The sequence below is a fragment of the Maniola hyperantus genome, chromosome 7, assembly GCF_902806685.2.
Source record: "Maniola hyperantus chromosome 7, iAphHyp1.2, whole genome shotgun sequence".
Lineage (NCBI taxonomy): Eukaryota > Metazoa > Arthropoda > Insecta > Lepidoptera > Nymphalidae > Maniola > Maniola hyperantus.
Genome location: NC_048542.1, coordinates 12,664,685 through 12,681,114, shown reverse-complemented (window position 1 = coordinate 12,681,114; position 16,430 = coordinate 12,664,685). Strand labels below are relative to the sequence as shown.

The 16,430-nt window shown below is 36.0% G+C and overlaps 2 protein-coding genes across 5 annotated transcripts in view; one reads left to right on the top strand and one right to left on the bottom strand.

The window, feature by feature from the left end:
* Positions 1-16,430, top strand: part of LOC117983706 (uncharacterized) — a 136,227-nt gene that overhangs the window by 32,431 nt on the left and 87,366 nt on the right. For both annotated transcript variants that reach the window (XM_034970322.2, XM_069500007.1), the window contains one exon: positions 14,485-14,801. In XM_034970322.2, coding sequence (XP_034826213.1) covers positions 14,732-14,801 — 70 coding nt within the window. In that variant the 5' untranslated portion in view covers positions 14,485-14,731. The remainder of the gene's footprint in view (positions 1-14,484; positions 14,802-16,430) is intronic.
* LOC117983650 (ubiquitin-conjugating enzyme E2-17 kDa-like) lies at positions 1,255-9,373 on the bottom strand. Of its 3 annotated transcripts, XM_034970265.2 has the most exons (7): positions 9,199-9,373; positions 7,940-8,073; positions 6,606-6,669; positions 6,380-6,411; positions 5,609-5,789; positions 4,870-5,053; positions 1,255-1,270 (listed from the first exon to the last, which is right to left on the bottom strand). In XM_034970265.2, exons 2-6 carry the CDS (start codon positions 7,961-7,963, stop codon positions 4,914-4,916), a joined length of 441 nt encoding a protein of 146 aa, XP_034826156.1. In that variant the 5' UTR covers positions 7,964-8,073; positions 9,199-9,373; the 3' UTR covers positions 1,255-1,270; positions 4,870-4,913. The 3 variants fall into 3 exon arrangements, with proteins under 3 accessions (XP_034826156.1, XP_069356122.1, XP_069356121.1); XM_069500021.1 differs by lacking the exon at positions 1,255-1,270 and having other exon boundaries at positions 2,519-5,053; positions 7,940-8,144; XM_069500020.1 differs by lacking the exon at positions 1,255-1,270 and having other exon boundaries at positions 2,519-5,053.

Below are 16,430 nucleotides of genomic sequence, written 5' to 3'. Positions count from 1 at the left end.
TTCTCACCAAGATACCCGCAATTTAAATTCGCAGGTTAAAACTATAAAAAGTAGTCTTAGTCATAGTACTTTCCAATCACGCTGTTTACTGTGTGAAAAATTATGATCACAAACTGTACCTACTGTACAAAAAGTTAAAACTTATCGAAAATCTAGTACAGTAATTTTCAGACTACCCGCAAATCTCAGCCCGTTGTTATAAAAACAAATTTTGATGCAGTTCAGTGTTCTTTTTGTAAAAGAGTAACCGTAATGTAGGTAGATGAGTTTTTGCTGAACAATTATTTTTGCCACGAGAGATAACAAATTGAGTTTCCCGACATAAGATTAGAAATCAATCTTCATGTGGTGTTAGATCGTTGTATGAATAGGTAGACCTGTCGTAATAAGGACAGATGTTATGTTATAGTAAGTTCATGAGTCTATCCTGGTAAGGAAGTGTCCTTCCAGATGTTATGAGTCTATCCTGGTAAGGAAGTGTCCTTCCAGATGTTATGAGTCTATCCTGGTAAGGAAGTGTCCTTCCAGATGTTATGAGTTTATCCTGGTAAGGAAGTGTCCTTACAGATGTTATGAGTTTATCCTGGTAAGGAAGTGTCCTTACAGATGTTATGAGTCTATCCTGGTAAGGAAGTGTCCTTCCAGATGTTATGGAGTTTATCCTGGTGGGAGTGTCGTCCGGGCCAGACTCGTAAGAGTTGGTTGAGGGGACACACTTCTTCCAGATGGTGTGAGTTTATCCTGGTAAGAGTGTCGTCCGGGCCAGACTCGTAAGAGTTGGTTGAGGGGACACACTTCTTCCAGATGGTGTGAGTTTATCCTGGTAAGAGTGTCGTCCGGGCCACACTCGTAAGAGTTGGTTGAGGGGACACACTGCTTCCAGATGTTATGAGTCTAGCCTGGTTGAGGGGTGTCGTCCGGGCCACGCTCAAAAAAGCTGGTTGGAGGGACACGCTTGCTCAGTCCAGATGATAGTTGATCCTGGTCGGATAGAACTGCGGCTTGTAGTACTTGATGATTGGAAATTGTGCGCGCTTGATCATACTAGCGCCCGAGGACGGTCGCATATCAGAATGGCCGTGATGGTGCTAGTCACACACTCCGTAGTCGTGTTAGATGATGGTATAAGATCATGGACCCAAACATACAACCAACAAAAAAAAAAAAACTTTTTGTTTGTAAAGTTTAATTAGATGACATCGAGTTTCTTGCTGGTTCTTCTCGCTAGGTCGTGGGGTTCCGAACCAGTGGTGGATTTGATTTAGAAGTTCTAAAAAAAAAAAGTTTAGATAGTTAATTGATTTAGAAGTTGCAATAGCAATTGAGCTCCAATCAAATGAAGTGTAAGGAATGTAGTCAGGATGGAAGAGCGATAAATGATTTTGTGGTTATGGTTTTGTCCTCACATGCTTTGTAATACTTGGCGTACGTGGACGTACGCATGTCAGAATGGCCGTGCAGGCGCGCTGCCATTTTAATTGTAAACACTTTGCTCATTGAACATTACGTAGTCGCCCCACCGTCATTTTGAGACAATAAAAGTGAATGCGGCGGTACGAGGAGATTATTATTCGTGTGGCTCTTGCCGAGGGCACTTCTCAGTGGATACTATGTGTATCGTACTGTAGGTTTTATTATTATCATTGTTGTTGTGACCTAATGTGGTTTCAGTTGTTAAAGGTTCAGTACTAGGTTGTGGAAAGTGACGTGATTGTGTGAATGATGGTATAGTGTGTGTTGAATAGCTGTTTATCTGGTAAGTCCTTCTTGTATCGTTCCAATTTGTATTAGACAAACGTGATTGTTGTAGTTGAAGTTAATTGAACTAAGTGTGGTGTGCTAGGTTAGCTGGTTGGTCTGGGGCCGGTATGGGGATGGTTGGAGCCGGTCGCTAGGTAGGGACTTAGCTAGTGTTAGTTAGCGATGTCTAGTCTCATAAGAGACATTGTTATCATGACTCATTATTGACGGTAGGTTAATAGTTGAGGGTAGTCTGTGATATCTCTCGTAGTGTGCAAGAATAATGTTAGTATGCCCACGAAGGCTCGGTTAATCTAAAGGTTGTAATCCTGACGTATCTGGTTAACCATTACTTAAGGTTACTTTTAGTGGTTTAGTCTTCAATCTCGATAATAATAACATACTTCTGGTGCTGACGAGCCTACAAATTTATTAGCGTCGATGTGTTTATGTTTACATATTGTGTTTTATATTAATACGGCTTTCGTCGAGTTGCAAATTTTCATACAAAAAGCGATAACGTTTTTCTACCCGTAAATGTATAATTTTCAGAATTTTTAGAAATATGTATTGTAGATATAATGAAGTAGGTACTATGCTCGTACGTTTTAAATTTAAAGAAAATTGCTTACGTTAAAAGTTATTAGCTTCTTGAGTATTTTTTAATTTATTTATTTATTAAGCCTTTATTTAACTTCCTTATCTCTATATACAATGTTTTCTTATAACTACTCGTCTATCTAATAGGTATTATTTGTTTTTATAACTTTTTCGCTTAATCTTATGTTAGTTTTGCTAGTATAATTATGTTGGTAAAATAATTAAGTGTGTTTTGTATGTGTGAAGTTTACTTGTTGTAGGTATGTAGTGGTAGGTAGTTAATAAATTATTATAATATTAATTTACAAAAGTTACAAAATTGATTTTTTATGTGAGTAGGTATTCTGTGTAGTGTAGATAAGGATCCCATATTTGGGTATAAGGCCTCCCCCCGGTTCTGCCTTTATATTCTGTATTTTGCATTACCTAATGCAGTCTTGAAAAATCCAAAATTGTAAAAATTATGTAGGTTTTTTTTTTTTTTTTTCAATTCTTTTTTCATATTTTACTTTTTAGATTCCTCACGTTAGTATCCCAGAATTTCTTCTCTATGCATACGTATATATTATCATAGGTATAACACCTGTTTTTATCCTATATATTCTTATTATTAAATATAAAAATTCTCATTGTATGTGCATTGATTATTTTGGGTGGTGCACGCATTATAATTTATATTCGAAACGGGGGGGTTTTGGTCTTACTCCTCCACGGTGACCAACCGTATTGGAGGAGGGGGAGGATCTTTAGACGGTGATTCTTATTCTGCTGCGCCACTGTTATACGATGCTGCTGTAGACTCTGGGGTAATGTATTTTTCGTTTCTATTATAATTTGGTGTATGTTTGGTGGCCCAGTATGATGTCAGGATGTTTTTTTTTTGTACTTGGGTCGTCTCTTTGGTTTTCCTTATAGATCCGCTATTATTCTCAGGTGATGTTTCAGGAAAATTACGTTTGTTTCCTCTGTTTGTGTTTTCTTTTGGCTCTATTTGTGATAGGATAATCATTTTATCGTATTTAATTAGTACTTTTTTCCCTTTTTCTCTCTGTTCTTTCGCCTTTTCTTGTAGTTCTTTTCTTATTTCTAAAATTTTCGGGGGGTAGTCTTCCTTTATGTAACAGTTCACCTTTTCTAGTGTTTTTTTTCTTTCGTAAGATTTCAATTTTTCTTTTTAGTGTAGAGAGTGTTACGATTATCGGTCTAGCTTTTTCTCCTTTTTTACCCAGTCTTCTTGATGATTGTATTTCGAGACTTGTACAATCTATCTTCATTATATCGTGGAATAATAAGAGAATCTTATTGTGTAAGTCTTCATAGTTTTGCTCTTTTTCCTCTACACCGAAAATGACAACATTTCGTTCCCTGGTTTGTTTCTCAAGGTAGTCAAGTCTTTGTTCCTGCGAACTAACAGTAACCTGTAAATTTTGCAATTTATTTTGAACTTCGTGAAATTTCTCATTAATTTTGTTGATTAAGTTGGTTTCGCTCTTTCTGACACTTTCTTTTGTTTCGTTAATGTCCTCTTGTATATTTTTAAGTATCTTTAGTATTTCTTCCATCTTAGTTCAGTATAAGTGCTATAAATAAATTTAAAAAAACCAAAAAAGCGAATAGTGCTACTCCGGGACTGAGGATCGAACTCGGTGAATGCTATGATAAGTCAGACGTAGTTTGCATTACGCCACCAGTTCTCTTACTTGTATCAACGAAATATGTAAATGATATCTTCGAGTCTGAAATGTACTTGTCAGTGTATTTTATTTTTATACCAACCCTCAATAGTTCACTTTTTCGTTTCTAATTATAACACTTTGTTTTTAACTTTATAATGTTAATTTTACTAATTTTAATGTACTAATTATGTGTAAGATAATGTTTATTGATTACCTTAGTACATATTTCAGTGTATTGTAGTCCTTTAGCACTTTTGTTTACAATCTATTTTTGAACAATTGATTGTTAACGGACGATGTATTTATTTGGCCTTTTCACAGTTATCTTGCTTTGTTTATCTTGGATAACACTTCCACTCGCGAGTTGTAAGGAGTTTTACACTTATTTCACAAAAAATACTGAAATTTCGCGGATTTAGAATTTATAATTCACTTTTAATACGGACCCAGTATGTTCTGCGCACTGCAGCGCCCTCCATTTTTTAACCATTTTTTAATTAACTAAACTAAAATACTACAAAAATAAGACGTACGAGCCTAGATTAAGGTGTACCTACTTTTTAAGGCTATTTTTTTATATGGGTACCTGGAGAGCGACATAGGCTATTTTTTATCCCGAAAAATCAAACAGTTCCCACGGGATTTTTAAAAACCTAAACCAACGCGAACGAAGTCGTAGGCATCAGCTAATTTATAATAGGTACACCGTAAATAAAAATGTGTTATTGATTCAAGAAAATATGTAATTAATGGGTTACTTTATGCAACATTTAGTTAAAAATACAACGTCTATCGGTTGATGATGATGATGATGATGATGATGATCTCAAAAGGAAAAAAGAACAGGAATCACTTCAGTTAAGTATCTGTCTATCTGTCGCTTTATTTATTGACTAATCACATGGCATGGTTCCTCGTCCACATTTGGGCTAATTTATTGTACTTTTCTCTGTCAGTATTGTAGATCCTGGCAATTTCTGGCACCGAGGCGTTATTTGGGTTTGGATTGCATAGAAGTGACCAGATTGCGTGCAACACTGAAACAAAAGCACATATTAAGCCATGGACTAAGAGCCATCGCATTCCAGACCTTCGTTATTTTTATAAAAGCTGAAAGTTTCTCTGCGTATTGTCACACACAGGAGGAAGCTTTGGAAGATAACAAGTAGGTGCCTAACAAATCTTACGTCAAAGTATAAAGTCTAATTTTCTAATATTTTTTTATTCGGAATAGTATTAGAAACACGTCATGCATTGCCAGACACTAAATGTCGTGGCAACCCCCTGCCAGACACCGTTAAAGTTTAAAAGTTTAAAAGTAAGTACCTAATTTCTAATACTACTCCGAAGAAAATATAAAAGAAAATGACTTTGTACTTTGACGTAAGATTTTTTACATCTTTATTACCTGTTATCGCCCAAAGCCACCATGATCCAAACAAACGTTCTTCCCAGTGTTGGGGACAATTATAGGTACGCAGAGAAACTTTGAGTTTTTATAAAATAACGAAGGTCTGCCACGAGCTGGCTCTCGCTCTACACTGTCGACACAGATTATCAAATATAATATCACATGCACGAAGAAAGAATACCTTCAGATATGGTATTTGCTGGAGACCACATACGCAATATATCAAGACAAATACAGTCAAAACATTTTATATTGGGATGATAGATAAGCGTTGTAAATCTAACGTATGGTGGTTTGAATGGATATTCTTCTCGAAAATGTATGTTCAGAGAAAATACACCACCCTGATAGGGACTGTCGATCTGCAAACAAGGACACATTATATAAGTTAAGTCTATCTTCTATTCTACTTATTATATAAAAGGAAAAGCTGACTGAGTGAGTGACTGATCTATCAACGCACAGCTTAAACTGGACGGATCGGGCTGAAACTTGACGTGCAGATAGCTATTATGATCTAAACATCCGTCAAGAAAGTATTTTCGAACATTAAACCCCTAAGGTGGTAAAATAAGGGTTTGAAACTTGTATAGTTCACGCGGACGAAGTGGGAATAAGCTAGTTTTTGTATAAAACAATGTAATGAACTTGCGAGATTGATTCTATGGTCTTACTGAAATACAATATCTATCAGTAGGTACAGGTCTGATATTTTACTCTATGCAAATACAATATATTAGTTTTTTCCCGCGACTTCGTCCGCGTAGAGTACACAAATTTCAAATTCTCAAAAACCCTATCTTAGCGGATGTCTACGTCATAATAGGCTCTCTGCATGCCAAATTTCAGCCCGACCCGTTTAGTAGTTTGAGATGTACGTTGATAGATCAGTCAGTGAGTCAGCTTTTCCTTTTATATGTTTTAGTGTTTTTTGACAATAATTGTTACTTACTGGACCTATAATTGTGGCTCGCCAATTAAAAACTGTAAAATTAAAATAATTGCATAACTATTAATAATTGCATATACATATTGCATACTAAGAAAAACATTTTATAACTGAGTGCCAATCTAAAGCTGGTGATTGACTTGTACCGTTTGTTTGTTATTTACCATTCAATTACGAACTAACGCAGTTACCTACTTGTTTAGGCAACAATATGCTTGCTAGTACTTACGATCTTCTCCGCGTGGTCCTGCTGAAAATTGTGCAGGAGGATCTCTACTTAGTTCTTGTAATTCCTGTAATAGTAGACAAGATTTTTAAAGTCTGCGATTCAGGAAACAATACGAAGGCAAGCGAGCCGTACCGCCAAGCGATTTAGCGTTCAGTACCCGTAGTACAAGATTTTACGTCTCACCAAACCAAACCAAATTCGAGAGTCGAAATACTTCCGCGTTACAGTAAAATGGACCTAAACAGCCTTGAATTGAAGTCAAATATTCAATGCCACTGATTTTAATTTCGCAATGTTTCCGCTTGGAGCGCTGGCTGTAGAAGTGTAGACAAACTTGAGCTTTGAAACAAGGCATTTAAGATCCAGTTTACTGTAACGCGGAAGTATTTCGACTCTCGAATTTGGTTTGGTTTGGTGAGACGTAAAATCTTGTACTACGGGTACCGGTATGCCGTGTAGAAACTTAAGGGGTATGGGTTCAATAAAAACTGCCGTATCCCTTCCAGGTTAGCCCGCATCCATCTTAGATTGCATCATCATTTACAATAACCAAGTGAGATGGCAGTCAAGGGCTAACTTGTATCTGAATAAAAAAAAACCGGCCAAGTGCGAGTCAGGCTCGCGCAATGAGGGTTCCGTACTACAGTCGTATTTTTTCGACATTTTGCTGGATAATTCAAAAACTATGATACATAAAAATAAATAAAAATCTGTTTTAGAATGCACAGGTAAAGACCTTTCATATTATGACACCACACTTGATATAGTTATCTTACTTAGAAAATTGAAAATAATAATTATTAGCTGTTCATGACCACAATTTAATTTTTTTTGTGTGATGTAACCACAAATTCACGGTTTTCAGATTTTTCCCCAAATGCCAGCTATTAGATCTACCTACCTGCCAAATTTCGTGATTCTAGGTCAACGGGACGTACTCTGTAGGTTTCTTGACTGACTGACAGACAGACAGACAGACAGACAGACAACAAAGTGATCCTATAAGGGTTCCGTTTTTCCTTTTGAGGTACGGAACCCTAAAAAACAGATTTTATGTACGCTGTGTGCATAAAACTGTCGATTTTGAAAGCCAGACTCCGTTACATGGCGAAAAATGTGGTTCTACTAGATATGCAGAAAAAAAAAACGGGAATATATATCATCACGCAGACAGAATTATAAAGAAGAAGTTTTGATTTTAGGTATTCACAATAACGAAACCATAGACCTATAGTCAATATTGACTTCAGTCAATTCCGTCTTTTACCGTTATGCACTACACCACTTATCTTATCTCTTATGTTTAAAGTAATCGATTAAATGTTCATACGTACCCTGTTAAGTCGTTCTAACGCCATTTGATAATTTTATAATTGAATAAACTGTTAACTGACTTTCTACTATTCTTCTTATTTTGTTAAATGGCTTTTAGTTGTGTAGTGCGACACCAGCCCAATACACTTCGCCACTGTCACGTAGAATGAAAGAGCCATAGTTTAATAAAATAAATAAATAAACCGACTTCAATAACCACAAACACTAAAAAGTAAAAAATGATTTTATTTATTACCATTATATTATGTAGGTATACAGGAGTAATTGTAGTATAATAATATTTTTGGAGTGTTTGTGGTTAAACAAGTCAGTTTAAAAAAAATACAATTTTTAGTGGCCCCATTGTACTAAAATATGATAGGTCTGGTTAAAAACCTACTGTTTACTAAGCTATTATACTGATCGCGAGCAATTTACTCTTATCCATTGAGGAGTTCTGTTCTCCATCTCCGAAGATATTCATCAGATCTTCACGAAACTAAAATGGGACCACCTCTGAAGTATAACCTACCATACAAAAAAAGAATCATCAAAATCATACTTGGCGGAGAAATCGCGTAACAAACAGTCGAATTGAGAACCTCCTCCTATTTTGTAAGTCGGTTAAAAATATGTATATTTTCAGATATCAATACATCTAAAACCATAAAATCTAGATAATTGATACTTATATTGTATTGATAAATTGGCTGAGGACATCTTATCCTGAAATTTTCAGCTTTCTAGAGTCATCCGGACTGAAGCTATTAGATTCGAAAATACGACAAACGCTTCCAGAAAAGGGGGGTACTTAGTGCCCCGTTATAACCCGTCATAGTATGCGTACTGGGGAAACCACGTTAAAAAATGCGTCGAGTAGGTACACTACCTCACAGGTGGAGTGGAAATATGTGCATAACATAAAATGTAACTCCTTCGACTTTTAGAATAGTGAATCTCAGGAATGGTGATTCTTAGAAAAAAAAGTGTAACTCAATTTTTGCATGTAATTTTATGATCCAAAACTTTTGTCTGACCTATTTTTTGATAAAACTTACCGTTTACGAGAAAACTAAAAAAAAAAACGAAAATTTTGACTTTTGACCTTGAATAACTTTTTTTAGCAGACATGGGATCGATGAGGACTTGCAAACCTACCACAATTTTTTGGCTAATTTGACTGCACTATAATACGCAAATACTCTTTCAAACAGCGTCCAAAATCATCTTTATAGTCCATACCAGGTGCCAATGCAGTACTTAAAAAATGTAAACAAACCATGCATATCCATCGGCCATTACATCATTATTCAATTTTGCGATATTCTCTTCTACAAACCACTCACAAAGGTGTTATTTCCTAAAGAAACACCTTCAAAGTTTATAAAATGAACAAAATTTAACCAGTTTACGTGAATATTTTATCAAAATATTAGCAACAATCGCAAAATAAAAACACAGACTATTGACCTACAATAGAGTTTAGATAAGGCTAGCTTTAAGTTTTATTGTATTAAAAAAAAAAAAAAAAAAAAAAAAAGTTTGCCATAAGATATAGACTAAACGCCTAGTGATGGGAATGAAAAGTGAACCATAGAGTAAATAATAAGGACGAGTCTAGTCGATTGCAAAATTCAGTGAAATCGGAATAAGTATTACAAAAATAAAATGTTTTCCGTCATTCGTTTCGCTGCTTCTCTTGATGATGTACGTTTCGTTCATTAAATACGCGTTATACGCTGCCTTTTCATCAGAGATGCCATCTAGCTAGTAATTTAGTTTAATAAGACTTTACATTCAAATCTTTTTATTTGTAAGCATAAGTTTTCACCGAGATAATTTTATAGGTACTCCTTGATGTTGAATACAGCATTCAAATTTTACTTCATTTGGATGTTTATGAGCTCGTTTGCGGAAATTTTTCCTACTCCTGCTATTTAGGTCAAGTCTTTTTCTTATTTTTCCGGATTTACTGCAATGTATCTATCTTGTTTTTTTATTAATTTAATCTCTCTTCTTTTTGTTCTTGATTCGTTTGTGTGTATTTTTCTGTAGGTTATGTCTTTACATAGATATCTAGTGTGAAGAGTGTAGGTACATCTACTTACGGTGTACATAGAATTCTTCTCCGTGTTTTTTTAATTCTCCGTGTACATTCTTTGTGTACTGAACTTAGGTAATGTAATATCCATTAGTCTGTTTTTAACCGAGTGCACCAAAAGAAGGATAAGTGTTTTATGTTAATGACTAGCTTATGCTCGCGACTTCATCCGCGTGGACTACACAAATTTCAAACCCCTATTTCACCCTCTTAGGGGTTGAATTTTGAAAAATCCTTCCTTAGCGAATGCCTACATCATAATAGCTATCTGAATGCCAAATTTAAATCTGATCCGTCGAGTAGTTTGAGCTGTGCGTTGAAAGATCAGTCAGTCAGTCAGTCAGTCACCTTTTCCTTTTATATATTTAAATATAAAAAGTATACCAAAGTAATTGTGTTGTGTGTATTACGTTAAAGATTTTTTTAATTATATTTTGTTAACAGCCAAAGATAAGGTGACTGAGTTTTACCTTAGATTAGGTACCTATAGAGAATAGATTATATTATATTATCTTTATACAGATCAAATAGTTTTACATAATTATCATCTTACAAATCAACAATAATTGACATCAAAAGATGTACAATAAATAGTAAACTTTGAATAAATTACCTATTTGACTTTGACTTTGAGACAGACAGACGGACGGACGGACAGTGAAGACTTAGTAATAGGAATCCGTTGGCACGATATGGGTACAAACCCTACAAAACGAATGGATATAACTACTGAATAAAAACATTTCAGTAGAATATTTTGTGTCGAGTCTTTTGATGGCCTTGATACTTCGGCTATGAATTTTTCCCAACCGTTTGTTCGCTAAGTGAATTACTTGGGAATGAGTTTACTGAGGTCAGGCGAGAAGAGAATAATAATAGATGTTTTCATTTAAAATTTAAATACGAAAGTCTATTTTTAAATTAAAGTGATACAAGAATAAATCAAAAGATTTCACGGTATACTTAGTTAAATCTATTCACGTTCTACATCCAATAGATATCTCATTTGTCTCAGAATAACGTTAATCTGAATTTTGTGTTAATCGTAGGCTTTACACTGATAAATCCCTTGAACAAGAAAGAATAGGTAGGTGGGTACTTGGGTAGTGTACCAATTTAGATTTGTTTTAAATGTTTGTGTGGGTAACGATCTACTGTTTTACTTACTTAATTAGAATTTACTAGCTATTTAAGCAGTATCGAATATAAAACATCATAATTTTTTTTTAAAATTCCGATACAAGTTAGCCCTTGACTGCATCTCACCTGGTGGTAAGTGATGATGCAGTCTAAGATGGAAGAAAGCAGGCTCACTTGGAAGTAGTATGGCAGTTTTTAATAAACCGATACACCTTTGGTTTCTACACGGCATCGTACCGGAAAGCTAGATCGCTTGGCGGCATGGCTTTGCCGGTAAGGTGCTAACTAGCTACGGCCAAAGCATTCCACCAGGTAAAATAGTATAAGACGTAACAATAATTAAAAAATAGGTCGTTGTTCGAAGTAAAGAAAATAAAGCAAATTTATGTTGCATTGTCTTCCAGTTCCAACCTATAGTGCGCGATAGTTCGAGATGGCAATCTGAGACCTGGGTACGAGGCGGAGGCGCCTGCTCCGAGGGCGTGGGTTGTGCGGGTGTGCGGGGCGTTCCCACCCCAATTGCCGTGTCGACCTGTCGCGTACTGGTCCTCTAGTCTAGCTCATCGGGAAATTGGTTTAAAATTGGTTGCAAAATTTTTGCTAAACAGACAAACAAATAGGACCCACAAGAAAGCGAGCTAATAAACCTGATAGACGCTGCTAAGGTGTGTCCAAAAGTGCTCCATTCTTACTAATGAGTATGGTACACTAAAAGGGGTGGATAATACGTTGACGGATGACAGAAGTGAGTGGAAGAAGAAGACATGTTGTGCCGACCCCACGTCGGCAAAACATGTAGGTAGCGTCGGATAAGGTAAGGAAGAAGAAGGTACACTAAAAAGAGAAAAATGCCATTATAATATTTAACGAAATTGAAGAAAGATAAAAAGGCACGACGTGATCAGCACGTGTTCCGTTTAAACGAGTACCCTAATAAATTAAGTTTCCGACATTTTGTTGTGGGAAATTCAAGAAATTATTCGTAGGAAAGCTATTAGTTTCTCGTTGTGCTGTATAAATCAATGAGCCTTTGATCAAGTTTTCTAAAGCTTTTGCCCCACCTTTATCAGTGTTAATTACTGTGTCTTATTCTCTCTTTCCCTTTGTACTTATGTTGCTGAGGGTTGTGGTCCTATTCCATAAATCAGTTTGGCAGGAATTTTCTTGGAATAATGGATCGGAGCAAAGTTGCCTGTCTATCGGTATTTTACAGGATATATTTCGGAGAGTGTGCCGAAGAACTTTTCAACCTGGTTCCTCCTTCACCTTTCTACTATCGTACCGCAACTCGCAAGCCATCGCCAGGGTCTGCACCCGTACGTAGTCGAAATTCCACGGATACGTACGAAGCGTTTTGCCTTCTCATTTCTGATTCGAACCGCTAAGATTTGGAATACCCTTCCAGCATCAGTTTTCCCCTCCAATTATAATATGGGTACCTTCTAGTCGAGAGTGAATAGGCATCTTAGAAGATGCCTATTCTAGAAGCTTGTCTAGAAGACAAGCGTGCTCCATCTTAGGCTGCATCATCACTTGCCACCAGGTCTGATTGCAGTCAAGCGCTAGTCTATAAATTAAAAAAAAAAAAACGTTGCCTAACCAGCGTAACGTCTGTGCGTCGCTGTGTCTTACCTACACTGTATTAAAATTAGTACATAATTTCATTTAAGTAATAATAAGTATATTCTGCCAATCCACACTTGGCCAGTGTGGTAGACTATGGCAAAAACCCTTCTCACCTTGAGAGAACAATTTTTACAATTTAAAAAAATGCAGAGACCTATAAAAAACAAGGTGAATACTGTAGCTACGTACCTATTCATAGTTTCTATATTCAGTATATTAAGGTCGTAGACTGAATAAAAAAACTAGACTAAAGTACTGTGTAACCGCGACTGAGATATCGATAGCCCGACGTAACGATGAATAACACGACACTTACCATTGTTTAATAGTCAATATTTGTATTAACCGATCAACAACATTTGTATTAAACGTTTTTTATGTGAAAACAAGTAAATAACTAATGAGAAATACAATGATGCCACGAATTCTCAAAGTTTGTTTTGCAACTAAAGTTGTATTCCTTGAAAAAAATCGGTTACACGATAAGGGACAAAAAATAGGTTAGCTGCGTCTCTGTTTATCACACGGAACAGAAATTTTCTGTTCCGTGGTTATCACATAAGTAACTTTATCTGTGCTCTCTTTTTAGTGTGAATGAGAAAGCAAACATTCCTTTATCTAGACTTTATACTCTGTCTACGATTAAGGTGCAATTTACCTATTCTAATTTTGAATATCTATCAGAATATCAAATCTTGTTCTTTTTTTATTGTCTTACAAACATTCTAGGCACTTTACGAGAGAAAATATCGTTTAGGTATTCATTTTTATCGTAAAAGGCGCGCCGTTCCCGATTATGATGATACCAGCTCGTCGCGATTGTACATCAAAACAAACATTTACTCGTACTCAAGAATTTGGATGAAATCCAAAGAGCCATCGTGTAAAAGAGCTTAGAAAATTGTATTCAAATTTTTTATTTTTATTTGACCGAGCGTATCGAGATTTCAGAGTCTACTTGGGCGAATTTGGATTTGTCCGTCCATCTCTCCGTCCGTCGTATCTCAGAACCTTTTAACTTCAGAATGAAAGCTTACAACACAGGGTGAAACCAGAATGCTGGCAAAAACGAAAACAGGTGATAGTACTGATGAACTGATTACGTGTTTTCAACGCGAAAACGCAAATAAATATATATATATATTTATATAATTTTGTAAAAGTTTACGATATTTATGTTGCAAATAAAACATCTGACTGACGGTAGACAGCAACGAACGTTACGTAAGTAGGCCACTCTGAGTAATGCCGCGTCGTAGGAGGGGCATTAGCCCGAGCTTTGCACGCTATAGGTACATTGCGGTTTGAAAAATACTAAATTACTAAAACTACAAAGTGAGGCAAATGGTTATTGGTATTGGGTTGTGTTAAGGTAGTATACTAATAACGCTATTATACATTGACGTAAGAAATGTTACACCTTCGTTACCTGTTATCTCCCAAAGCCACCATGATCCATCATCCAAACTTCATAGTCGCTGATCGTTCCTCTCTATTTTTTTTTTATTTTTTTTTACGGCCCTGGATAACAGTCCTTTAAGGCCTGTTCCTAGGACTCTATGTTAGCGACAATACACAGAGAAACTTTCAGCTTTTGTAAAGTAACGAAGGCCTGGTCCTCCCGGGCTCTCTCTCTATCACTGAAATACGTCTACTATGTACTACATAAATTAACCTATTCGTTTTTCTTTGTTTCAGAATAACGGAGGACTTATTCCAAAATGTAATTCACTCAACACGAACAAATACAATAATATTTTCTTAAATAAAATGTTAATTATATTTACGAATATAAATTATTATACTGATTCAAATATCGAATAAATTGACTACGTAAGTGATAGTTGAAAAAAATTACACCTGTTTGTTAATATGAATAGATTAAAGAGTGAGTGTTAAGATGGATTTGAAATGTTTCTAAAATGCACCTAGTGAATTAGACAAAATGATCAAAATGACAGTGTTATTCCAAGCCCTGGTGATCTGCTTGACTTGCATCAGCCTACAATTCATTGGTGAGTACAGTATTTAATAAATTGTTTAAGTTAAACTATGTCTGGCAGAGGGATGCCATGACACTAAGTATCTGGCAATACATGACGTGATTTCTAATACTATACCGACTTTCGGACTATTCCGAAGAAAATATAAAAAAGATACACTTTATTCTTTGACGAAAGATTTTATACACATTTGTTACCTGCTATCTGCTAAAGTCACTATGATCCAATTTCATAGTCGCTTCAGCTTTTATAAAATGAAGGTCTGGCCTCCCAGGCTCTTATTCCACTAGTATATCAAGCGACGCTGTCCATTGGAAGTTCTCACCGCACCACATGGTTCGTTGGTTGTGGTGTAGGTGGTACCTATCTGTTTTTAAAAAATTCATTATAGGCTCACGCTTGACCACGATCACACTTGATTGGAAGTAATGATGTGGCCTAAGATGGGATGCATTTGCCTAGAAGGTGCCCATTCACTCTTGTTTTAAAGATACCCGGATTATAATTGGCAGGAAACACTGATCTCAGAAGAGTATTCTAGAACCCAGCCATGCATACAAGGAACGAAGATGCGAAGCGTTTCGTACGCGTAGATGGAATGTAGACGACATAGAGGATTGTTTCCTTTAGATATTACATTATAAGAGGATTTGGGTTTTATAGTGTTTGAAAATCTATCTTGTTATTTTCCCTTACGGACTACGGTTTGAAGGTATTCAAAGCATGTGGCCACCCTTACATTCCATAGTGTATTTTGCAGGTCTGGTATCTCTATAAACACGGTAAAGAAAATTCCCCACAAGCTCGCGTTAGTATTCAAAGCGGGGAAAGTGGGGCGATTCAGTGACGCATCGTAGGTGCTTTCTGCAACGAAACGTGTGCAGAAAAAGATATTTCCAACTTCAAATAGATTTTTAAATCGTAAGTAAAAAACCGACCAAGTGCGAGTCAGACTCGCACACTGAGGGTTCCGTACTACAATCGTACTTTATTGACATTTTCTTGTGATAATATAACAACAAAGTCACGGTTTTCAGATTTTTCTCCTCATGTCTGCTATAAGACCTACCTAGGAAGGTAGGTCATGAAAGGCAGGAGCCTTTCATGATTCTACGTCAACGGGAAATATAATCTAGGTTTCTTGACAGACAGGCAGACAGATATACAGATAGACAGACAGACAGGCAGACAGACAGGCAGACAACAAAGTGATCCTATAAGGGTTCCGTTTTTCCTTTTGAGGTACGGAACCCTATAAAGAACTTTCAAAGACATCTGGGGCCGGTGGCTCGTTGGATTTTCAACATAACCAAGAAGGCCGCAGTAGTTATCATTTGTTTTAATAATATAATAGCAGGTTATTGAGAAAACTGAGCCACCCTGTTTTCTTCAGCAAGCGACCTCGATCTCATAATCCTCTACAAATTCTACGTTCATTTGTTAATGAAATAGCAAACTCAAAAGTAGGTAAAAACTTTTTAAATTCAAAGTTTTTTATGTAAAGGTTTGAAACTTATCATCTCATGAAAACAAAAATATCCTACCATGAGTCATGAGTTCCCGTAACCACCTTACTTACTATCATAATGCTCTTTTCATGATATTTTTTTTTTTTAAATTAGTCATTTTTTGTGAGTCTAA